Source organism: Adelges cooleyi, unplaced genomic scaffold, assembly GCF_023614345.1.
Source record: "Adelges cooleyi isolate 19-005CV unplaced genomic scaffold, UGA_ACOO_1.1 ACOO_flye_CR_arks_rails_tigmint_CR_PRNA_21, whole genome shotgun sequence".
Lineage (NCBI taxonomy): Eukaryota > Metazoa > Arthropoda > Insecta > Hemiptera > Adelgidae > Adelges > Adelges cooleyi.
In genome coordinates this window covers 8,017,337-8,042,643 of record NW_026095871.1, presented here as the reverse complement: position 1 = coordinate 8,042,643, position 25,307 = coordinate 8,017,337, and the positions used below count along the sequence as shown (strand labels likewise).

Genomic DNA, 25,307 nt, shown 5'->3' with positions numbered 1-25,307 from the left:
GCTTCATTTCTCCGAGGGGATAATAATTTCCCTTTTCCCGTTTTTGTACACATTGTATCTGTTCTACAAACATAATAAGTTTGTTTTATTGGTTGTTATTAAAATATTATTATTTTAAAAATCCTCAACAGGAATTATCGCCTCTTTTTGCTCCTTTTAAAAAAAAAAAAAAAGTGTTCTAAAAACAATTATAAAACTTGCAATACGTTTTCCGTGTTTTTTAATAAACTTTTTTGTCACGTCCGCAGTTCCTTAACCGTAACTTTTATTTTAAAATTGGTTATTTCCTCTGCGATTACCGTGTATTTTCCCCTACGTTTTCAAACTTATTAAGTCCCGCTGTTTCCCGCGTAGGCATAACTAGGTTTTTATTAAATTTTTTAAATAAAAATATTAAATTCAATTATCACCCTTCTTTTGTAGTCGCCTTCGACAGTTGTTGTGCCCACGCTATGAATACAAACTCAATTTCTTACCAACTAAGAAAAATATAGTTGTTGCGTTTCTTTCTTAAACGACCTTTTTTTATTTCAGTAGAAATTGTTGAAATAAAAGAAATCATTAAAATAATATCCATTTATTTTTTGTACCTCGGATGGTTTATTGTTTCACATATTTTTATATTTTACAACGAACAGTAGAACCCACCGATTCTAATTACAAAGTAAAATTACAAATATAATTTATTTTTAACGGTAATAAGAGTTTACCATATAAAATTTTCTGATAGAAAAATAATTACATTTTTTCTATGATTTCAAATTTATTTTTTTATTTTCTAATCATATTCAACGATGAAATCATAGCTGTATTTTTCTCTTGTAAAGTCCATTTCCATATTCTATAATATTGATATTTGATACTATAATACTATACCACTACTATCCATGCTGAAAATATGGTTTTCAAACAGTCAAAATTCATTGTTACATCATTGGAGTGTAGGTACGACTATTTCGTTGTCTGTTGCGCATTTACTTGAGGTAGATCTCGAGCTAGCCTTTTTATGACGTGAAAAATCAAACGGGGTCGTCGACACGGCCGTTCGTTTCGGTTTTCAAGCTATTCATAGGTCTTGTGGTAGATCTACTCCCCTAAACGTCATTAACACCGTAACCGACGTCGGTCGTTTCGGATTTCCAAGCGCGCGCGTTACGTTCCTTCCTGTTATCCTTGCCGGCTAGTTTGGTTGTGTAACAATTCTTTGTCGTTATAACAAAAAAATTCAAATCCAATTAAAAACCGTATTTTTTTGGACGTACAATAGTTTTTTTTTAGAGTATCTTCGTGGACAAGTAATCCACTCACTCTCAAAAGGCAACGCTGACAATCATATAAGGTTTTGAGAACCGCTGTGACTCATGGGAAATTCGGACTGCGTGGGACCTTATTCTTGAATTTTTGTCCTTTTTTGCAAGTTTTGTTTTCCCATTGTAAAAACCAATGGTGATGATAAACGGTTCCTAAGGACAACGCGGACACCCTTCAGTTAAAATACCCAAAGGGTAAAACCTAGTCGAGTGGATCTTTGTAGCCAGTTGTGGTACTCCATATATGTACAAAAACACACATACCTACTTATGTATGTATGTTATTATATTGAAGTTTTTGGACGACAGTGCGTTCGGCGGCACATGTCGACTTCCGGCATAGACGCGTACAATGAAACGGAACGCCATCAGCCAGTGGGAAATGTCGGACCACTTCTGGGCGGAAAGCGACCCGCCGGAACCGTATACCGCGGCCAGAGGACTGTTGGAGAGGTTCGTCCGGCGGCTGGACCGTATGACCGCGGACCGGCGGGTCCGGTACCGCGTGTCCGGTGGCCGCCGCAGTGCCCCCGAAGGTCGGACGACGGCAGACAGTCCACGGGAATCTGGTAAAAGCTGTCGCGCTAGCGTCAGTTTGCGGAACACCAACTGCGGACAAGAATATGGGAACGACGACGGCGATGACGACGGAATGCGTATCACCGCCGTCACCGTCGAGACGCATGACTTTTTCCCGCCGCCCGTTCGCATATACAAGCGAACCGTCACCGCCGGACCCGACCCGTTCGCTGCCGTTCCACATCGCGAGGTTGGTAATATTGTAATGTCGCGTGCACCACCACATTGGCAACATTGTAATTTTCACGCGCACCACTAGAATACGGCCCGTCGGCGCTCTGGATTTTGTGCCTTTGGGTTCAGCCACGTTCGATTTGTATTTTTATGGAAAACTTGCTAATATGATATGATATGGATAACTTGCTAACTTGCTTTATGGCCATTCTCACCAATTAAGTTAGGTTAGGTTAAATATAGTTTATCTTATAATTTCAGTTATGTTAAAATATATATTGTAACTTTGAATTCCAACTGATGAGAACATTAAAATATAATCAATATTATTAAACGCTTGCTCCAGGAGTGTAGTAATTCTTAATCGGTAATCAAATAAACTCTTTGAATGTAATTTGTGATTTTAGTTAGAAATTACTTTTCAATATATATATATATATATATATAAATCGTTTGTTTTGTAGTAGTATTAACGATGCTAGTAAATGGCCTTCTTTCAACAGATTAAATAATTCAAATAAATTATTATGTGTAATTGCAAAATATTTTGTTGACAAATTTTAGTAAATATCTATACCACCCCAGCAACATATATATAAATAGTTTCATAACGGAAATGTATATATATAAACGGGATAACATATAAGACTATAAAATCACTATCTATAAGAGGAACACGATAAAACTAAAATAAAATAAAAAATGTGTAATAAAACTAAAGCTGTAGATCCCTAAAACAACATTCATCATTTAACATAACTAGCCATTAAAATGAAAAATATATAATCGAAATTTGCTAAAACTAATATAAACATTAATGTTCTAACAAATTAAATAACACGGGTATTATTATACTAGTCTAATAAATTCACGTTACACGGTGGTAAACACGAGGAAAGCTCTAATAGAATATTAATGTCACATTGTTTTTTAAAGAAAAACCTGATTTATAATAAATTGTAATTTGACAATTTAGTTTTCAATTTGTAACGCCGCGTTACTGAGAATTTCTTTTCATTCGTAAGTAATTACTCTTTATAATTGTTGTAATTAGTAGTTAAATACGTCTGTAATAGTAGGTATGTCTTCTACATTTAGTCCCCACAATCATCATCCCAATTTAATAATAGTTTAAAAATCAAGTAAAAGTATTATTTATACATAAACAACGATTATGAAATAACTTGTCAGATATGTTAAACCTATACATAGTCGACATAGATAGGACAAAAACAAACGTGTTTTATTAAATTTAAAAAGAAAAAAATGAAAACTAAGCGGATCAGATGGGATCCAGTGTGCTAGCTCCGTTATTTATATTTGATAGTATATTATCAAGTATTTATAAGTATAATATTATAATCAACGCCAAGAAGGTGTGTGTTATTGACACCGTGGAGATCAATCGCAGCCGACGGCTACCTTAACGATAATTATTATGATTGGATTTTTGTTGTTATTTCTTTATGCCTTTCGGGTGACGCGAACAATGATCACGCGCTTCGATCGATCAAATATAATATATCTATTCAGCGTTGTGACACCATAACCTTATAGTGTTTTTATTATTGTTATTACATGGTAGCAGCGATCTCCTCGTCAAACCGTCAAAGGACACGCGAGCAATTTGGGTTCACTGTTTAAAGGAAACACCTCTCGAATTTCAACGACAAGCTCTCTACTGCTTATGTTCTTTGGTTGGTAAAAAAAAAATAAAACATTTGTACTATACTTACAAGTTCAACAGAAAAGTCTGACGGTTGACAACGGAGAAAATAGACTCGGGGGCAAAAAAATAAAAAGGAATAGGTAAGCGTCAGATTTAAGAACGTCGGCCAAAAGGCGTTTCAGTGACGGTTAGGAGAGATTGTTTTCCCTAAGGTTGTTATTGCAAGCATAGTACTAAGTACGACTGATAATGGTATATCGTCGTCGTTTTCACAAGATACAATATAATACATCATAAGAGAAAATACGGCGGTATTAAAATTTATTATATTATCATCATTTCTACACTGATGTTTCTTTCTACTTCGCATTACCCGGTTTATGCGCCGAGATTTTTTTTATAACCGTCATAATAATTATTCATTTGTTGTCTCTCGTAAAAGAAATAAAAATGCTAAAATATGGACGTTCCAAAGAAATGGAACATCACACGAGATCAGTTAGTTTGGATTTAGATATTCACCTAAAACCGCATGGGTAACCTTTTTGTATAGTTCTCGCAAAATCCATCTTTTTACTGTACTGCGTGTATTATTCGCCCACGCATGTACCTGGCTTATCTGTCGACTATTTGGCAACAAAAAGCTCACATCGTCTCACAGACTAATAGCTCACAGCTATTGCCCGTCTGAGAAGACCGTGACGTCACGTCGCAATGGAAGAGGTGCCCAGTGAAAAAAAGAGACAAACAATGTTTTAAAATGTTTTTTTTCATTCAGTTGACCTGAGGTCCTAATACAGTTGTGCTGGATATGACCACTCAAAACATCCCGTTGGTTGTTACGGGCTCATTCCCTTAAAGTCGATAAAAACAAAAACGTTAAAGCGGCAAATGTGTAAACCGGAAAAACCTCAGTCATAAACGCAAACGGTGAGACAGACTTGTAAAGAAGCCTATATTATTGTTGTGGTAGAAAAATAATTCATTAATTTTTACTGCGTACACAATAAACTAGAATTTATCGTGCTCGTGCATTCAACTATTGTGGTAATTCCCCAATCAAACCTGCCGAGGACAGAGGAATTCATAGTATTTTTTTTAACGCTTGAACTTAAATTTTTACCTACAAATATTGTTGTATATTCTTGTTAGTTTGACATATTTTCAGAATATTTTGACCTTTTGTGTAGACTGCGCCGAACACTTCTACTGAATTTGGTTCCTTACTGAAATCCTATTAGTTTTTATTATCTATTTCGTTATCGACAATATTGTGTATCGCATTTGGAGAAGCAATCGGAACAAAGTAGTTTGATCAGAAGCGTATACTATGAATTATACATGATATTGCTACTGACCTCTGCGAGCATTAAAAGTACCATAATAAAAGTCATAAAAAGGTCTCTCCGGTAGTGAACGGTTATTATAATGATTTATTTTAACCGGCATTACATATACTATGTATTCAAAAGTTTTCCCTGGAGGCCTCGCAATGTTATTGTGTAGTCTGCCAGCGAGATAACTTTCTTTAATCGTATCACAATAATTCGACATTGTTTAGATTATCTCAGCTTGTCGCGGTATCTATGTACAAAATCATATTATTTAACAAAAATAATAATATTAATAATTACAGCTTTAATTGGCCCGTGGGAATTTTTTTATTCTGATTTTGATTCCTTTGCTTTTTTTCGGTGGGCTTGTCATTAATTAAAAAACACCGTATACACTTATTTTTATTTTAATATTCAAATTTTTTTTATTTTGCGTTACATTGTGTAATCTCTATTAAGTCTGAAAACCGTAAAACAAAATTACACGCTTCTATTATTAGACGATTTGTTGTTTACCGCGTTGGCGAATTTTAATCCGTACCGCGGTAAAGAGTATACAAAAGGAGTTCAGTTTTGGCACTTCTTTTTATATTCGATCAAAGTAGGTAAATGAAAAGCTTAATAAACTCCTCACTATCCGATACGATGGTTTGGCGCTGTTCGAAAATAGTAGTAGATTCCCTCAAAAGTAATTTTCTCGGTTTCATAAGCAATTTACATGTTAATTGCCATTTTAATATGTAATTTTAAATAGATTACTGCGAATTGTTGTTTTAACTTAAATACTTTTTTTTTTTTTAGTAATAGGCTTTTACAAATGATAGACGTTTTCCACAGACTTCAGTGTATAGTGTACGGTAGTACAGTAGTAGGTAATAATTATTGTTTAATTAACGGTTGGCTAATACTATATAGCTGGTTGGTGCGAATGAAACGCATTAGCTTATGCGTTCGGATAATCTGGGCGAAAAAACCACAAAGAGCATAACGTTTCCCAAAAGGAACCCCCGGCCGTATTATATATTTTTGAATGTTACCTGAACAATAGTGTTAAATATTTAAGCGTTTTAATGATAACTTTGACGGATAAACAACAAATATAGACTGCAACTCCGAAACGTTTTTAATTAGTCGACTTCTGGAATCGCACAAAGGCGGTTGAAGCCGTGCGAGAGATATGCGGTTGTCTGTAAAACATTTGGTCGTTTCGCAGAAACATTTTCTCGTCATGCTATCTGCAGTATAAGGATGATATAATTACAAGAGCCTTCCAATGAAATGAAATTAACTAGGTACACTTCATTTTACGGTCGCGGGTTATCGTGTCTGGAAAATACCACACAAACGGTCCAGACGTGGTAACGATAGTCAAAAAGTATCGTTATAACAATATTATAGGTACACCGAGATAACATACAATCGTTGCCATTTAAAATACATAAAGTAGTCGAGAGAACAGAATAAGATATTAATAAATAAATATTTTACAAACATTTATTTGTGCTCTGTTCAATTTTGTATTTTGCTTTATTTAACTTAAAAATATGTTTTCCATTGAAATTATTAGTTATTGATAAGTTTTATTTAAAAAAAATGGCATTTACAATTGTTCTTGATGAACTAAATTTCAATGACCAATTTTTGAAAGTCAAAAACAGATATTATTTTCAGCTATTATACGAATTGTAACCTGTAAAAATCAACTTGAAATTTGAACAAAATTTTAACCCGTTCATTTATAATATACTCGGTACGATCCGCCAAAGGAGATAAGTTCACCAACTTAAATTATTAGTAGTATTCGATTTGAATTTTAGATCAAAATGATTTACCGATAGCATTCGGTAAAAAAAGTAGAGAAATAAAAGGTATAGCTACAACGTCTGTCACTTAGCTACACTCAAAAACTCTTCCGGGCAATCCAAACAGACGGCTCAAGCGTAACTGGTCAAGAGACTTACTTAATGTAAATTAACCTAATTTAAAATGTCTTATGTAAAGGTGGCTCTAATGTGAGCCTCCTCCTCACTGCCCTGTCATTGTCTCTTTTTGTTTCTCATTGCATATTTACTTATTGTACATATAGCTGTAAAGATTGTAAATTTTCTAATAAAAAAAAAAAGCTACAACGTATTAGCTTGTGCTTAACACCGAGAGACAAAGCCCATTAAAATCAATCTAGTGAATTATATAAAAGGTTTTACATGAAAATAATGTTAAAACCTGGTCTATTTTGTGTACTGCGAGGTAGTCGATTGGATTTTATTTTTTATACTATACCTATATTGTGTTGCAGTGTTAAAATGTCATTTGTGTGCAGTTAGAATGCGAGAATTCAATTATTCAATTTTTTTGTTTTTATTTGCTCGTTGCAAATTTATAAAATATAAAATATTAACCTTTTGTAAATTGTTTTCAGGGCGATCTCGTTTGGTTCGATCCGGGTGTCGGTCATGTTTTACCAGGCGAAGTGCTCGAGTACCACAGGCCCGCGCAAGTACTCACCGTGCAAGCCGTTATCGCGGGCAAGGTAAAAATAAATACATAGAGATAAAAAAACATTTTCTTTTTCTTTTTTCTCCAAATTACTTTAAAACGATTTTTCAGACGCAGATTTTTTCACTCACCAACGCAAATGGCGTGCACAGACGACAAGACCTCGGCCAAAACGGCATCGATGACATGATACAGCTCACGTTAGTCAAGTTAAATAAAAAACATATATATAATAAAATACTAATAGCGAAACTAATTACAATTTACAGAGACCTAAACGAAGCGTCGTTACTGTGGAATTTGAAAATTCGTTATGATAAAGAACTCATATATGTACGTATGTTTTTATATTAATAAAAGTAGTAATAAAAAACGATGTTGAGTAAAAGGGTTTTCCTCGTTTTTGAAACTTGATTATTAACTTTATGCTAATTTTAAATTTGCATTTTAACACCATTTAAACATTTTACATGAAAGCTCTGTAAACGGTAGTACGGTTAAATTAATTTAATATAAAAAGGACAGTCTGGTTGGTACGTCTCTTTTTTCTATTTCGCTTCTCATGTTAACTGGATACATGATACAAATATTATAGTCTCATATAATTCAAAATGGTTTAAGTCGATCAAGTATAGGCGTATCCAGAGAATAGAGGCTCTAAGATCTAATCAATTTGTATGATAAAAAAAATTGAGGTTATAAAAAATCTTTGATATTTGAAACTTCTTATCTGTTGATAATTATTATTACTGTTTGGAGTTCTTGTGTTTTAATTATACTTGTGACGCAAAGGCATATCAATAATGAGGTTTTTTGATTTTACTGGTTTGCTTTTTGACACATATTGTATATTTCAGTTGAAATCTAAAAACACTGTTGTCTAATGGGTCGGTTAACCGTGATTGCTTCTTTGACAACGTTCGACTCGACTGCATATCGTGTAAAACGTCGACTACATATTATTTTATCGTTTTTTATTGTTGCAGACTTATACCGGAAGCATACTGGTGGCCGTGAATCCTTATAAGATGTACGACATGTACGGCTTAGACATGGTGAAAAAATACGAGGGCCAAATCCTGGGCACATTACCACCGTGAGTGCACTTATCTAGTGAATTTCCATTCAGCCTTCAGCTGTTTGTGACTAAATGAAAAATATAAAATTCTAAGGGCGTTTTTTTTTATTCTGCCATCGTGGCAATACTATATTTTTTCAAAACTACCCCAAACTACACATCTCAATTTCGCAATTCTTGTAATTTTTTTTTTTTACTTTTACAGTCACTTATTCGCCGTCGGTTCTGCGGCTTACGGCATGCTTCCCCGAGGCAATCAAGTGGTAGTCATATCCGGCGAATCGGGTTCCGGCAAGACGGAGTCGACCAAGCTAATCATGCAGTACCTTGCTGCCGTCAACAAATCGCCGTCCAACCTCATAACCGAGCAAATCTTGGAAGCTTCCCCGTTGTTGGAAAGTTTCGGGAATTCCAAGACCGTGCGCAACGATAACTCGTCTAGATTCGGAAAGTTTTTGGAAGTACATTTTAAACAGTAAGTAATGCGGGCCTTCGGGTTTTTAGCTTTCCGTTGAAATTTAGCAGTACTTGGTTTGGAAGTTATAGACAATTTGTTTAATACTTAATGAACACACCCTTGATCCACCAAGTCTAATTTTCAGACTTCAACCACAAAATATGCGCCTAAAAGTCCGAATACAGTCTTACGCACATATCCATTAAATATTTGAATAATTTGTCTTTCTCACACTACAACTATTACCGCTTGACAATGTAATTTGGTAACGCGTTTCAGAGGAGTCATTTTGGGTGCCAAAGTGACTGAATACCTTTTAGAAAAGTCACGTATCGTTACACAAGCACCGGAAGAACGAAACTACCATGTGTTTTATGAATTGCTGGCGGGTCTCGCCGAAGAGGACAAACTCAAGTACGGTTTGCTGTCGGCTGACAAATACTTCTACTTGAACCAAGGAGGCAACTGCGAGATCGACGGCAAATACGACGGAGAAGACTTTCAATCGCTTATGTCTGCTATGCAAGTGTTAGGATTCACTTCTGAAGAACAGGACACCATATTCCGAATATTGGCTTCGGGTAAGGACTGTTTTTTAATGCTTATTTAGAGAGACCATCGGGTTTAATGGAATATCTCTCTAGTGTTTTAACAAACGTTTTTTTTTCTTCAAATTGTTTGTGTAGTTTTACATCTGGGAAATGTGTACTTCCATCGTAAACAACTTAAGCACGGCCAAGAAGGAGTGGAAATCGGGTCGGACGCAGAAATCCGGTGGACGGGACACTTGCTTCGATTGGACGTCGAAGGCATTAAAGAAGCTCTTACCACTAAAACCACGGTTCGTTGTAATTTATATTATTGACTTGATAAATTTCGGTTTTATTTTTTACCGTGGCTGTTGTTGTCTTCTTGTAGGAAGCGCGCAACGAACGAGTTCTAACGGCTTTGAACATCGACCAAGCCTTGGACGCGAGGGACGCGTTTGCCAAAGCGTTGTACAGTTCTCTTTTCACGTGGCTAGTGGCGAGGATCAACCATATCGTGTACAAGGGGACTAAAAAGACTACAGCCATATCGATTCTTGATATATTCGGTTTCGAGGACTTCAAGGTAAGTGACAACAAATCAACCCGACTAATTATTGTCAGTTTACCAAATGTTTGTATTGTTTTTGCAATAGGAAAATAGTTTCGAACAACTGTGCATTAACTACGCCAACGAAAACTTACAAGTTTACTTCAACAAGCACATATTCAAATTGGAACAACAAGAGTATGCCAAGGAAAAAATCCAATGGCAGAACATCGCGTACAACGTGAGTGGTTATTTATTAAACTCTGGATGTCGAATAAAATGAATTTGACCACAGTAGGGGTTACCTTGTTGCATTTGGTTGTGTCGAGAGGAAATCCTATCCAGTTTAGTTAGTCTAATGTCTTTTTTATTCGTTTTGCAGGATAACTTACCCGTGATCCAGCTGTTGTCCAAGAAACCTGTTGGCATACTGCACCTGTTGGACGACGAATCGAATTTCCCGCGAGCCACGGACTTGTCGTTTTTAGAAAAATGCCATTACAATCACGCCCTAAACGAACTCTACTCGAGGCCTAGGTTAAACGGACCGGAATTCGGAGTGCGCCATTACGCTGGTCCCGTGTGGTACAACGTGGACGGATTTTTAGACAAGAACCGCGACACCCTAAGGCCGGACGTCGTGCAACTTTTGATATCCAGCTCCTTGCCGGTATGTGTTTATGGTTTCTTCGATAGGGTTTTTTGTGACTTGATTTTTAACTTGCCATATTATATTAAATTGATAACAATATGTACACTTTCAGATGTTGAGCAAGATGTTCAGCTCGTTGCGCAACACTTTTGAAGCATCGAAAACGCTGAATAAAGCCAACGGAAGATTTGTCACCATGAAACCAAGAACGCCTACCGTAGCAGCAAGGTTCCACGACTCTTTGCAACAACTCCTCGAGTCTATAGCAGGGTAATTCGATATTTGGCCAATAATGTTTTGAAAGTTAATTTACGAACAACAGAGTCCAATGTGTTAAATTAAAATAATAAACTTTTTTCACCCACAATATAATAAATAATACTTTTTATGTTACAGTGATTTTGCCGATGAAATAACTATGTAAACCGCGAAAGTGTCCAATAAAATCCTCATTAAATTTAATGATAAAAAATTATATTTAATGTTTTGTAAAAATTGATTACCTTAAAGGTTACTTGTTAATATTTAAACAGTTATATACATACTCTAATTACTAATTAAAAACAGAATATTACAATGAAAATAACGATTGAGCTATAACCAGTTTTGAATAAATACTTATTGAGCTGTTAGCATTTAATGTTGTGACGAGGAAAGAAGTGTGTGCAACCTTTACATGCTAACGACTTAAGAAGTATTTGTCCAAGACTGGTTATCGAGCAATCATTTTTTAAATTATATCATTCTGCTTTTCATAGATGAATCTATTTCATAGGTTGCTAATTATTTGTTTAACTCGCCTCTATTAATATTATCCTTTAAAATGATATGTTTAAATGGTTTAAATATTTATAAGGGTTATGATTATTAAATATACGAGTAATAAGGATTTTATTTGAAATTTTCTTAGCTAAAACTATTTTATAGAAAAAAATGACTTCAATTTGAAATTTGAATTATCCTATATAATAAATTATTGTCAAGGAAAATTCTTTGAGAAAGTATTGAAATCGACTATATCGCTTAACCTCATGCTTTAACAATTGATAACAGGTCCTATTTCTTATTTTATTTAGAAATAAACTTCCCTTTAGAGGGTTTGAATTGCCAAAACGTATTACATGGTCGGCGATAAAAAGCTTCTTTTTCAACTTACTCGAAATGCGTTTTTGCATAAACCCATATGTTATTATTAACAAATATTTTATCAGCTAAACTTCTTCTGTCATTGAATTGAGTTTACGTTTTTTCAACTGTCAAACTAATGTGTTCTAGATGTCATCCGTGGTTCGTTCGCTGCATCAAACCCAATTGCGAGAAAGTCTCGATGAAATTCGACATGCCAACCGTTTTGGAACAGCTGAGGTACTCCGGAATGTTGGAAACGATCAAAATCCGTAAGCTGGGTTATCCGGTCCGCATGAAGTTCAGCGAGTTCGTGGACAGGTACCGCGTGCTGGTCCGGAAGCGAAAGCTACCGCCCAAGGGCACCCCGAACAGGTTAGGAAACGAATCACCGTCGTGGCCTCGAGTATTTTCTTATTTTCTATATCTGTTCTCGACCGCAGGGAAATCTGTCAGGCCATACTGGAAAACCATTCCGAAGAGTATCAACTGGGCACCAGTCGGGTTTTCTTGCGCGAGAACCTCGAACGGTACTTGGAACGCGAAAGGGCGGCCATACTCAACACGGCCGCGATAACTCTTCAGAGGAACGTCAGAGGATTTTTGGCTCGGACCAGGTACACGACCAAGCGCCACAGTGCCATCAAGTTGCAGGCTTCGGTGCGCGGTTGGATGCAGAGAAGACGGTACGAGACGTTGAAACGAGGCGTGGTCAAAGCGCAAGCCACGTTCAGAGGACGGCGACAAAGGAAACGGTACAATCAGTTAAAGGTGAGTACTGATGCGCTTGCTTGATGTTTGGACATAAACTATATGTACTTATATAAAAACGGCGATAGGAGGAAATGAAGAAAAAAGCAGATTTGGCCAAGGAGCGAGCCAAAGCGAAAGCGCAAAAAGAAGAACAAGATCGAAGCGCCAGACCTCACGCGGTGACCAACCTCAACGTTTTGGACATTCCGGCAGAACTTGCAGTGATTTTCAACAAAGTCGACGGTAAGAAACGGCTTATTAAATGTATCGACATAGTTAGCTATTTTATTATGTTAAAATTAAACTTGTTTTTTTTTTTTATTGCAGAATGGCAAGCGGCGCATAACGAGAGACAACTGGTGAAAGTAGTCGGTCCCATCGTCGAAATACCAGAACAATATACGTTACCGTCGGACATTGACCAGCATGCATTTTCGAAGTTCACGAATATATATTTTAAAGTATGGAATAGTTGTGCACGTCTATCCGAAGAAAATGTCTAATACAAACAATTTTTATTTTGTTCGCACAGTCGCACGTTTGGGGCATGAAAAGAGAACCCATAAAAACTCCTTTCCTCCATAAAAGCAAGGACGCAGATTATATGGACTCTATAGCCATTTTCAAATTGATCCTTCGATTCATGAACGACGAATCGTTGTCGGCCAAACGGGAACAAGCACTCGCGGACTACATCATTCACAAAGTATGTATATTTTTTTAATATTAAATATATCAAAAGTGTTTTTTTTCCTTTTCAACTCGTCCGTTATGCGATTCTCCGGCCGTCCATATTCTCATTAACGGATGTCGTTACATTTTTTACTTAGGGCTTAACAAATGAAAGGCTTCGAGATGAAATCCTATGCCAATTAGTGAATCAAACGTGGCGTAACGACGTGGAAGCTAATAACGAGAGAGGTTGGCTATTGATGGCCAGTTGTCTATCGGCGTTTCCTCCTACCGGGCCTTTGTACAAATACCTATTGAAGTGAGTACGACCGCAAATGCCGTCTTGGACGAAACGGCCGTGGTAATTGCTTTTACTAATTGCGCACTTCCTTGCATTTACGACTCGAAGGTACGTTTCTGACCACGGTTACGACGGCTACAAAAGCGTGTGCCAGAGAAAATTGCTGTCCGGCCATACTTGCACCCCCCCGGCCAGGTCCTCGCCCCCTTGTCTGTTGGAGTGGAGAGCCAACCGGAAGCGGTTCAATACAGCACTGGAGTTTTCCATGCCGGACGGGGAAACGATGACAGCCGGCGTGGAGTCGTGGACTAGATGCCATTCGGTCGCTTCAGCCCTGTTGGCCGAACGAGGCATAGCCGAATGCAATGGATGGACTGTGGCTTTGGATAACGACCAACGAAACGGATTCGATTACGTGTTTGACGCCATATCTGAAGTGGAAATGCCACCAGGTTTCCCCGGCAAACCGACACATGTGTCGCCACAGCCATCGCCAATCGTTCCGGTTTCAAAGGTGAATATAAATTATAACCTATATAAATATAATATAATAATACAAATATTACAAATCAATAAAATTCAATACAAAAGAATATTGTGTTTATAAATAATATAATCTTATTATTGTTTTGGGTTTTTTTTTAAACTTAAATCTAAAAACTGCACTAAAAAAAAAATGAAATTTAAGTTACCTCTATTGTAATAAGGTTTGTGATGTTTTTATTTTTTGACAGTCTATTATGGTAGTCTAATCGGTTTCAAACATATTTGGCAATATTTAAACAATCGTTTGGTGTGTTAAAAGATAAAAAAAATGTAATAAATTTGTTTTTGTACGTAAAAGTTTTAGTTTATAATGTTATACAAGCTTAGTTAAAATTGTATTTACTCGTATACACTTTTGATTTTTTTCAAAGTTAACGATAATCGACATGTTTTTTTTGATAATGTAAGTGAAGCCAGTTATAGAGTAGTATATAAAATATTATATTGTTACATTTGAACTATCAGTTTGACCAAATGTTTGACATTGTCTTTTGCGATATTTGCATTTACATAACAGTTAACTTAAACTATATATAATTTTTTAATATTGCGATAAAACCAACTGTACTTTCATAGGTCGAGTCGGTCGCCGTAAATCGCAGACCAACCGTTCCTCCACCGCAACCGCCAGCAACAAAATCCGTAAGTTCAAATATATTTAATTATATTTTGATGCAACTGTTTGAGCGTTTCTTACCATCGTTTTCTTCATCACAGCAAAAGGTCCGATCGGTGTCTCGTGATCATAGTGCCGAAATCGGATTGTCCCGGCAGTCGGCATTGAACGATCGGTACTTTGAAAAAACAAGTCGATCCAGAAGCCTGGACAATCTGATATCGCCTGTAAGTCGCACGAATGCGGTAAATTTCAACGACAACAACTAAAGCATGTGGTGTACAAACGTTTTTTTTTTTGCTTGCAGGTGCCACAACCGGTGATTTCACCGAAAAAACTTGACTCGTTGGGTTTGTCTCACAGTAAGCTCAACGAACGGTACATGTCGATGGAGCGAATACAAGAAACCGAAAAAGATACCGACAGCGAAGACGACGACGACGACGACGATGACATAGCCAAATCCGTCGACGACGACAACTTGGAGTCGGTCAGCCAAAGGGGCGACACCAGACACTATAACGGGTATGTGTTGTAACCACGGGATAGGACAATTCCTTTAAGTACCTATCACGATGTAATGTGCTAATATTTAGCAATGGTTTTAAAAACTAATCGATACGACAATTAATGAACAATTGATAACCTTTCATATTTTTACAGAGCTTCTTCGGACGTTTTGTCACACAGTCAAATGGATTTTGAGTATCCCGACATCAACGCAAGAAGCGAAGACGACAAAGGGTCTTACATCAAGGGTCATCCGAGGTAATATATTATTTTGACAATACACAACGAGCGGCGTTCATATTTTATATTTTCTAACAAAAGGCCACAACTGTACACAAATAATTGAATATCGTGTTGTTGTTTTTACACTCGTCTGAACCGTTGGCGATTAGCACTGCTACTCGTTGTTGAAATTGCCAAGATAAACGCATACCATAAAACAAAAAGGCTACCGAATCCGCAAAACATTTTTCACAACCTATTGTTGCGCCGTTTCGTTGCGTGGTACAATATTTAAAAAAACAAACCTTTTTTTAACGAGGAACTGCGCGTTTTTTTAGTTTACACGAGTTGGTGTTTTTGGCAAGATTAACGCGTTCAATATTTTTTTTTTTGCAAAAATAGCGCCGAACCGGTGTGCTCATAATTTTGTTTTTAATTGCAGGTTTATCAAGTCTCAGTACGCGGGCAAGCGTGGCTCTCATTCTATAAAATCGCAAATGGATAACAAACATAATTCAGACAAGTCCGAAGCGAGAAGCTGCGCCATGTCAGACACCAGCGAAGCGCCGTCGTTGGGTAAAATTTTAAAAGACTTTGCGAAGCGTTCCAAGATTAAATTACTTTTTAATTGATAGAAATAATTAACCGTCGTCTCGATGGGAACGTCAGAGTCGTATGACGCATAATATTTTAATGCGAGAAAACCTCTCCGAGGAAAACGCTTGAAAATAAGTAGTTTTCGTGCACTGTAATTTGGATCATATTTTTTATTTCCATGTTTCCGAACACAATTAATTTGGTAAAATGTACAATTGTACTCATATTTCTGACGTTTTTGTCGGAGTACAATATATTATAAAGTTTCCCACCATCGCGTGAGCCGCCTACGCTTACGCTCTAACCTAGTATTCTAACAGTCATTTATGGCGTGTTATTAATATCATCAGTCGTGTGTTTGTTTTCAAAGTGTACTCGTCAGGTTCTCGCAGCCGTTTAATTGTTTTTATGTTGATCTATTAGCCTCGCACGTAAGACGTGTTCGCGTGCCGTCTCAAGCGTCCGACGTGGACCAATTCCTAGACGACCTTTTCAACCCCGTCCTAGATCAGTTGTCCGACGCCAGGTCGCTGGCAGCTTCCATCAAGGGTTCGTCGAAGAGCAACAAATCGATTGACGGCGAATCGTTAGATCCCCGGGAATTCGCCAAGACCGTCAAAGGCGAAAAGCGACCGAATCATGCCGTGTCGTCGGACGACTGCGAGCTCTTCGCACTGGACCTCGGCCTGTTCGCCAAGACGATCAAAGGCGGCGGTCGAGGAGTGGCGTCTCAACAACAGGTACACATATTATAATAATTTCACCCTGTGGCGCTTGTACCGTGCGTGACTTCCTAATGTATTGATCCGCAGAACGGTACCGGCCAGTCCGGAAACGCTTCGTTCGGCATGTCGCCGCTGATTGGTTCGCCACCGGTTTTGCCCATCCTCTCGCCGCCGTCGCTGCTCATGCCCGCGATGAACCCGCAGATGTTCAACTCGCCCAACAGTGAGTATACATGTATATATATACCAGCTATCCAGGCATCCGCATGCTGTATTAAAACAATAACAGTAACACGGTTGCAAAAACAATGGATGAGAGCGTTCACATGACACAATGAGCGCTCCAGTTTTTTTCCTAGTTCATTTCCTGCCGCGCTCCGCCAGTCATTGGCCCGGCGCCGTACTCACACCACACCGTTTATCGTGACACGCTCGTCGGATGCCTGTTTACTATTTGCTGTTCAGCTGACAAATATTTTTCAAATGGGATTCGATTTGACGTTGTTCGCAGGTCTCAGCGTGCCGGCCAATTCGTCCAATGCCAGTAACGGTTCCAGCGATAGCATGCTCGCGTACCAAGCCAACCTCCACCAGGCGTTCTTGCAGTCGGCCATGGCGCAAAACATACAGATACAGCAACAAATACTGGCGCAGAACCAAGCTCTCCATCAGCTACTACAACAGCAGCAACTCTTGCCGCCGGTACGTCACAACTGTTATCCATACCATTTAGAATACACACCCGATCGATTAAACCGCATTCGCATTATAGAACATAGTAAAAAAGTTAGGTACATCAACTCGGATAAAAAAAAATTGCCATTAACTTGGATCTCGACTCGACGCCAGCTGGAAAAGCAAAAAACGTAATCGAGCAAAAAAATCCAAACCGTAACACAGTTTGAAGTGTGGAACTCTTTTATTATTTACTACTCTCATTATCATTTGTAATAATACATATTTTTAAAAAAAAAAGAAACAATTAAAATAATTGTGAAACAATACGGAAACGTAACAATGACTCTTCTAGTTCCGTTTGGCGTTTCACTTTTGACTTTTAACTAAAATATAACATACACAGCGGAAACAGTAAAGATATTTGCATACCGACAGTAATTATACAACTGGAGTTTAATTTATTTCGAATGAGTTGGTACAGTAACATTTTCACGCGTTCAAGTTGCATGATTAACTTTGCATGTTCCTATCAGTGTAGGTAAAATATAATAGCAATACTAGTTTGATATTCCATTCGGATGAAAATGTACCCCGTTCAGTAAATTGTTCAAAACAAAGCATACCTACCAAATTAATACGAATAGGTATTATAGTATACAATATTCATAGCTGTGCATAATTTATGTTCAACTATTAATATATTATGGGTCAACAGTTGTCGGAACACGGTAATTATTCTACTAAAACCTGACATTTTGTGTTTAACATTATTTTCTAGGTTGGTCCAGAAAACACTTCGGGTGTATGGAACAATTCGCCTCCCAAACATAAGTCTACGCCCACCAATAAATCTCAAGTAAGTGCTTAAATTCGCAATGAATTCAGAAGGGTTTGTAAAAACAGTGTGCTTTTCAGGGTCTTAGGGCGGGATCGCCACATTCTACTTTTACAAATGTATTAAGTGAACTCAAGAGTAGAAAATCGTCCATGGATTCTAACGTAGGCAAGGTAAAGTTGAGGGGATTTTTAAAGAAATATGTTCCTTAAAGTGATACCGACACGCGTTGTGTACTACAATTAAAAACTCGTTTAGGGCCTGGTGCCACCGCCGCCACCAATGCCACCGCCGCCAGATTTATGCGACCCCAGTGAAGTCAGACCGTTTATGGACCCTTATGGTCGAGCTAAGACCGTGAGAATCGGCAAGTGGAGATGGCCACCCCCGAGCGATGGGACGAGTAACGGCGTGCCAGGTGACATGAACGGGTTTCCCACTCATCAGAGTTTCTTGCAGTTCAAAATGTCCAAACAACAAAATCAACAAAGACATAAGCAATCACAAGTGGGTTGTTCGTTTTTTAGAAAATTCAATTTTTCTACTCGCTATTTGACAAATCTCGTATGTTGCAATTTTAGGACTCGAGTCAGGACGGCGATCTAAACGGTGTGGAATGGGAGGAATATGAAATACAACAGCCGGAAATGCCTAAGCAATCTACTCCCAAAGAACAACCGGAAGTGCATAGATCATCGTACAAGTCCTTGGAAGTAGGGGCGTCAAGGCCTAGTCCGGGAAGTGTCGGAAAGCTGCGAATCAGCAATGAAATGAAACATAAATTGGAAATGGTAACAGCTAATCATAGTCTGAGATCTTCAACGAGCAAACCTAGGCCTCAAGCCATGAACAACATGCCTGCTCCACCCACCGGAAAACTGGACACCGATAGACGATTGCTTTTACAACAACAACTCGGTAAGTCCTGTATTCAATACGCGATTTGATTACTTCAAGGTCTGGAATCAAGTCCTTGTTTGGCGACTCGATTCGTAGGATGATCTAGAGGAATGAAAATATTTTTTGTCAGCAATACCTATTATAATGTGTCATTTGTAGCTGGAAGATGGGGTAGTGCAGACAGTGTCGACTCTCAAAGCGTGGTCAAAGAAGACACATCCGACATACAACCGAACAACGTCATACGCAGTCAAGTAGAGCGAATCGAAAGTTCAGGATGGAGACTACCTCCGCCGCCGATAACTCCATCTAGATCTAATAGTTTCTATAATCAAAATATGTGAGTCATACAACAGTACTAGTAGTTGAAACAAGTTTTATACCATATGCAGGAGTAGACAGTAATTTAATGACTATTATTGAAGTTCTTATTTGTAATTGTTAATTTCGAATACGCATACTTACTTTGAAGCATTATGTGTTTTTTTTAAAAATAATTATTTTGTTTATCAGGAAAAAGAATAGTATCAGCCCGCCGGCTCCCATTCAACCAGTGACCCGGGAATACGACCAGAACAACATGTTCCGGAATGCGGGACCGAACAATTTCAACGACCTACACGAAACCGAAAAGACTCCAGAGTTAAACGGTCGACCAGAACACAGGATACAATCGCCTCTTCATCAAGAAGATGCGCAGACCACGAAACTATTGCAGTCACCGGCCAACGCCTTTTTCACTTATAACCGCGTGCCTTGGAAACTTAACATCCGAAAAGAGGCGAGTCTCTACATTAAAATGGGTTTTCCACCCCGAAAATCCATATTGAACGCGTGGTTTGTTTTGTTTTTAAAGGTCTTCACGCCCAAAGAAACCATGTCCAATCCGTTAGTTTTGCACTTGATATTTTGCCAAGTGGTCGCCGACATGTTCAACAAATTCCATTCGGTACACGCAAGAATATCCTCTGACGAACGGGAAGAGATGTTGGACGTAAGTATAGATATTATTATGATTAGTAATGTTAACAAACCGAAAAATGACTCGTTCATCACGATTAACATTTACCGTGATAAAGTTATTTCTTTTAATATTTTATGCAATCTTTGGCCAAAAGTAGTATTCCGAGTAAGCATAATACTCGGATGACAACTGCTAAAACGTTGATTAACTCACACCATTATGTGTTGGTTAGCTTTTGGATAGGTTCGGAGTGACTGCTAGCAATATGCAAACGGGACACCACAAAGCCAGTACTAAACGGTCGATTGTGGAATTGGCCCGTCAATGGCCGTTGTACTTTGCAAGGATATTTCCGGTTTCGGTGAGTTTTGACTAAGAGAGTCGTTAGGAATAAAAATAACTCTTTCCACAATAATCGTTAAACGTTTCTGTTGTGTGTAGTGTGGATATCAACACAGAGAAGTAGAATGTCTGGCCATTACTCACGGAGGCCTTCATTTGTTGCGCAAAGACGAACACCAACAATATCAGATCTTACAAACATTAACGTAAGTGTATACTGTAAAAAGTGTCATAATATTATTCATATGTGACACAATTGTGTCCGCACGTCTTGCGTTAACATACACTGTAATATATATATTGTTTTTTACCCATTTTATCTTGTCATTTCCACGTTTCAGCTTTGAAGACATAGCCGACGTTTCGATGGGCAAAGCTGGAGGATCGGTTCAATTAACAGTAATGTCGGGAGAAACGATTCCATTCCACTCGAATAGATCCAGGCAAATTCATTCGATGATCAGTTCGTTTTTGAAAGATGCAGCGCCGCTTGGCCGACTTCCCCGCCAAATGGTAATAATTGGTGACGTTGATTTTATTTTTATTTAAATTTGTTCGACCCGAAGGTTAAAAAATATACGTTAACGACAATAACTTAACGGAATATTTAAAATATTGTTTTTTTTTTCATTTTTATTTTAGGACGAGAAAATACGTGCCACCGAACACAAAGGTAAAATTCGTCTCCCTGTACCTAAACTTAACTTGTGAAATTAATTATTGCCTTGAAATTATGTAAATTGCCGTGTTGATGTATTATGGTTTTTTTATCGTTTCAGGATGGCAACAAACAAACCCCAAGTATTCAAAATCGTCGGCGCCTTATAAGCCCCACGACGACTCACCGCCACCAATGCATTATGTAAGACAGCGTTGTGTTTAATTGCTTATTTTATAGTAATTTTTATTATTGCTTACGACTAACGATAAATTATATTCCGTTTATAGGCGGCTGACGATGGTAAACATTCGTTGCTCCAATTCGCCATGTACAATTTTAGACATAGTTCTGAAAAGTGAGTAACAAAAAAATGATTATATTTCTTGGAACATGTCATTGTTGTATACATTATTTTTTTTTTTAATTACGTCTGTACACATTTTCTATTGCCTGAGTGATATCAAATTATATTTTGTAATTAAAACCATCGTGTTTTGTTGTAATGTCGGTTTTAATATAAATAAACAAAACGTTAGGGAAAATATTTAAAACAAAATATTGTATTGTATCCCAAGAGACAATATTGCCCGGTGAATCCCCTTTTTATGCGCAATAATAACTAGTGTACTTAACAATAATAATCATTACTATGGCCATCCGTTTGTTGTTGTGTAGGTTCGATATGCTAAAATCGGCCAACGGCGAAATAAACGGGTCTTTAAAAATTTTGCAAAACTCGAAAAAGAAGAGCGACGACTGGACTTGGAAAGAGCAATTCGAAATGGTCAAATACACAAACGCGCCGTTATCCGAGTCGCTGCTCATACTAGATCCGGAGTTGGACATGTTGGCGATCGAGTGTTTCGAGTGTATCATGCGGTACATGGGCGATTTGCCTACGACGCCGGAGTTCACCGAAGTCAAATGCGTTTACACAATTCTCATGGTAATTGTTCGTTAATCATATCAGGGGGGGCGCTCAGATGCCAAATCGATTAAGTCCAATTTTTTTTTCAAATTGCGAATAATATTGCATGGTTGGATTAAAAAAGTGTAACAATTTTCAGTAGCCAAGATAAATAACAGTTCAATGTGTTTTTTTTTTCAGCATTGCCATAAATTCGAAAGCCTGAGAGACGAGGTGTACTGTCAGTTGATGAAGCAAACGACCAACAACAAGACGGAAAGCTGCCAGCGGGGATGGCGGCTGCTCAGCATTGTCGCCGCCTACTTCACGTGCTCGGAGAACCTCAGGCCGTACCTGCTCAAGTATCTGGAAACGGCCGCGTACGACAAGCGTAGAGCTTTCCACGGTAATGACCGGTTGTACATACACTACACTCGCTGTCTCGCGAGAGAACGGCGGCGGTGGCGGCGCAGTACCGTTCTCTCGCGAGACACGGTTCGGTAATATGTAATCACGCTCTGTAACCGAACCCCCGTCTCGTTGCCGCAGGAACCGCCAACGTGTGCTTGCAGAATCTACGGAAAACGTTGCGGTACGGCGGCAGGAAGAACGTGCCCAGCGTCGAAGAAGTCACCGCCGTGTCGGCCGGTCGTAACTCCAAGAGGCAACTCTACCGGTTGCCGGGAGGAAGCGAGACCGTCGTGAACACCAAATCCACGACCGTCGTTGCCGACGTCATTGCGGGCATGTGTTCGCTGATCAACGTCAACGACCCGTTGGAAATGGAAGAGTTCTCGCTCTACTGCATCGTGGAAGGCGACGCTTTTACCATGCCGCTGGCCGCGGACGAATACATTTTGGACGTGACCACTGAACTGCACAAAAACCAACAGGTAAACGGTTTAGCATGAAGGAAAAATGTCGTTTGAATCGACGATCGCACGAGCAACGCTAACCTCCGGTTTCCTCCCGAACAACCGACATTTGGAGACTCTATAATAATTAACTCGTGGCTCATTTCTACAAAAAAAGACTTACAAGTCTTTAAACGAACCTAACCGCGTATATATTTTATCTAAGAAAAAATACTTTGACTTAAAACGTGTGCCGTAATGGGTCAACGCGCGATCAACTACAATAACTGTTTTTTTTTCTGCTGGAAAGAGGGACCCTTTACATTGGGTGCATTTGGGTGCATTGGGCTTCAAATTATGATTTCCGAACGCTACAAGTTTGAATGTTACCATAGGCCATAGTACAGTAACAGTATAATATCAGCTGCTAAATCGTTTGTTCCAGGTATTCTACTTGATATTCTGTCGATCCGTATGGTATTTCCCATTGCGGTTGGACAGTCAGCTCTACGTGCAAGTGTTGTTCAATCAAATAGCACCCGACTACTTGGAAGGGCTACTTTTGGTATTGCCCAACGAGCAATTACCCCAAGAATTATTGGTACGCTGAGAATAACACAAATTCGTTTCTTTTACTTCGGTTCGCTTACAGGTATACTTACGCTTTGTTCGGTTTTTTTTCCATCACAGTTTGAAGTGTCGAGATTAGCAGCGCTGCTCCACCGCGCGGCCGACTTGGTACATCCGCCAGCTCTTAAAGAAACGAAATTCCTTTTGCCCAAACCCGCGCTCATGCAACGGGACCTAAAACCCGGGCAGTGGGTGCAAATGGTTCAAACCCATTGGCCGCAAATCGAAACCCTGCACAGCGTGGACGCCAAAGCTCAATTTTTAGGTATGTATAACTACGCCGATTTAGTAACCGTGTGTACTTTATGTGTTATTATTTTATAGAAATTTTGAGTAAATGGCCGCTATTTGGGTCCAGTTTCTTCGCCGTCAAACGCAGCGGCGATCAACAAATCTTAGCGTTGAACAAAACCGGAGTCCATTTTCTCCACATCGTTACCCACGTGAGGCCGAAACGCTACATTGTCGTCACTCAAATTGGCATTACTCATTTGTTTGTGTGTGTGTTTTTTGTTTCACAGGAAACATTATCGACAGTGCCATTTAGCGAAGTAATCTCGACGAGAAAAGTCAGAGCCGGCGAAGGAGCTACACTTTACTTGGAACTTAAGTGCGGCAACTTATTCCAACAAAGAGTGGCCAGATTACAGACGGACCAGGCACACGAGATCGCCAGACTTGTCAGACAATACATAACCATGCATCGCCGTGAGTGTATATAATATTATGGTTGTAGCAAAACTAGGAATTTAGTAATACAGAGTTAGATAGTTTTTTATTTCATTGAAAATTGTTGTTTAGTATGATGTAATAGCAGCAAATCAAATTCTAATATACTATAATATATTTAATATTTCTATAAATTTACTAAAAATTCATTATTTTCATTATTTCCATCAAACTTTAATAAAACGTTTATTCAGTATTAAAATATGGATTTGTTGAAATGTTATTAGAATAACGTCTAACTCTGATTATACATCGGGAACTTAAATAATCATATTGCTGTTTATTTTATTGCTGTTTTTTTTTATATTTAGATAAAGTTGGTGTTCATTGATGATAAATGATCACGTGTGTACACTACAAAAGAAGAAAATTATTACATTTGAGTTTTGCTCAAACCTAGACATTAGTTTAATCTGATCTAACTCGGATTGGAATTTTTCAGTATAAACATTACAACGACATCCACGTTGACCGCTGATGGTTCTAAAAGTTGATAATATTTATTAAGTTAAATATAATTCTGTGTGATTAATTTTATTATTCATAGGCCAAATAAAGTTAGAACAGACTAAATTATAAATCGGCTAAACGATTATTGATTTATAGATAATGTGTATTAAATTATAAATCGTTTAATATTTTATATAATTATTATTATTATTATTTAATAAATAAATTCATGTTACAATAATAGATAAAATTATATATATAATTAACATATTAGAATATTTGTTGTTTTTAATTTTTTTACCATTTATAATAAACGATCATATTAAGCCATATTAACCAATTTCATGGTTTTTATTTTTTTATTATACACCTATATTAGAAAATTGCGTGTTTCGTACGCTCTAAAAGAATAATCAATCTTTTACACAATTGCCGTACGTTAAGATGTGTTGGAATAAATAATT

The 25,307-nt window shown here is 37.9% G+C and overlaps 1 protein-coding gene across 1 annotated transcript in view; it reads left to right on the top strand.

Annotated features, from left to right (window-relative positions):
• Nucleotides 1-25,039, top strand: part of LOC126834081 (unconventional myosin-XV) — a 44,044-nt gene extending 19,005 nt beyond the window's left edge. Inside the window, exons 3-49 of the mRNA XM_050565727.1 lie at nucleotides 7,486-7,596; nucleotides 7,674-7,762; nucleotides 7,832-7,895; nucleotides 8,549-8,658; nucleotides 8,846-9,115; nucleotides 9,377-9,678; nucleotides 9,784-9,938; nucleotides 10,016-10,210; nucleotides 10,281-10,415; nucleotides 10,557-10,844; nucleotides 10,939-11,096; nucleotides 12,102-12,326; nucleotides 12,395-12,722; nucleotides 12,791-12,947; nucleotides 13,032-13,165; nucleotides 13,237-13,410; nucleotides 13,535-13,695; nucleotides 13,786-14,191; nucleotides 14,800-14,865; nucleotides 14,941-15,066; nucleotides 15,147-15,364; nucleotides 15,503-15,607; nucleotides 16,014-16,147; nucleotides 16,592-16,908; nucleotides 16,981-17,116; nucleotides 17,405-17,595; nucleotides 18,350-18,427; nucleotides 18,487-18,579; nucleotides 18,665-18,913; nucleotides 18,988-19,324; nucleotides 19,466-19,646; nucleotides 19,820-20,087; nucleotides 20,163-20,300; nucleotides 20,503-20,631; nucleotides 20,712-20,818; nucleotides 20,954-21,125; nucleotides 21,255-21,285; nucleotides 21,392-21,474; nucleotides 21,561-21,628; nucleotides 21,949-22,219; nucleotides 22,382-22,586; nucleotides 22,730-23,073; nucleotides 23,480-23,635; nucleotides 23,725-23,929; nucleotides 23,989-24,107; nucleotides 24,186-24,372; nucleotides 24,705-25,039. Coding sequence (XP_050421684.1) covers nucleotides 7,486-7,596; nucleotides 7,674-7,762; nucleotides 7,832-7,895; nucleotides 8,549-8,658; nucleotides 8,846-9,115; nucleotides 9,377-9,678; nucleotides 9,784-9,938; nucleotides 10,016-10,210; nucleotides 10,281-10,415; nucleotides 10,557-10,844; nucleotides 10,939-11,096; nucleotides 12,102-12,326; nucleotides 12,395-12,722; nucleotides 12,791-12,947; nucleotides 13,032-13,165; nucleotides 13,237-13,410; nucleotides 13,535-13,695; nucleotides 13,786-14,191; nucleotides 14,800-14,865; nucleotides 14,941-15,066; nucleotides 15,147-15,364; nucleotides 15,503-15,607; nucleotides 16,014-16,147; nucleotides 16,592-16,908; nucleotides 16,981-17,116; nucleotides 17,405-17,595; nucleotides 18,350-18,427; nucleotides 18,487-18,579; nucleotides 18,665-18,913; nucleotides 18,988-19,324; nucleotides 19,466-19,646; nucleotides 19,820-20,087; nucleotides 20,163-20,300; nucleotides 20,503-20,631; nucleotides 20,712-20,818; nucleotides 20,954-21,125; nucleotides 21,255-21,285; nucleotides 21,392-21,474; nucleotides 21,561-21,628; nucleotides 21,949-22,219; nucleotides 22,382-22,586; nucleotides 22,730-23,073; nucleotides 23,480-23,635; nucleotides 23,725-23,929; nucleotides 23,989-24,107; nucleotides 24,186-24,372; nucleotides 24,705-24,724 — 8,196 coding nt within the window. The 3' untranslated portion in view covers nucleotides 24,725-25,039. The remainder of the gene's footprint in view (nucleotides 1-7,485; nucleotides 7,597-7,673; nucleotides 7,763-7,831; nucleotides 7,896-8,548; nucleotides 8,659-8,845; nucleotides 9,116-9,376; nucleotides 9,679-9,783; nucleotides 9,939-10,015; nucleotides 10,211-10,280; nucleotides 10,416-10,556; nucleotides 10,845-10,938; nucleotides 11,097-12,101; nucleotides 12,327-12,394; nucleotides 12,723-12,790; nucleotides 12,948-13,031; nucleotides 13,166-13,236; nucleotides 13,411-13,534; nucleotides 13,696-13,785; nucleotides 14,192-14,799; nucleotides 14,866-14,940; nucleotides 15,067-15,146; nucleotides 15,365-15,502; nucleotides 15,608-16,013; nucleotides 16,148-16,591; nucleotides 16,909-16,980; nucleotides 17,117-17,404; nucleotides 17,596-18,349; nucleotides 18,428-18,486; nucleotides 18,580-18,664; nucleotides 18,914-18,987; nucleotides 19,325-19,465; nucleotides 19,647-19,819; nucleotides 20,088-20,162; nucleotides 20,301-20,502; nucleotides 20,632-20,711; nucleotides 20,819-20,953; nucleotides 21,126-21,254; nucleotides 21,286-21,391; nucleotides 21,475-21,560; nucleotides 21,629-21,948; nucleotides 22,220-22,381; nucleotides 22,587-22,729; nucleotides 23,074-23,479; nucleotides 23,636-23,724; nucleotides 23,930-23,988; nucleotides 24,108-24,185; nucleotides 24,373-24,704) is intronic.
• The last annotated feature ends 268 nt before the right edge of the window (nucleotides 25,040-25,307 follow it).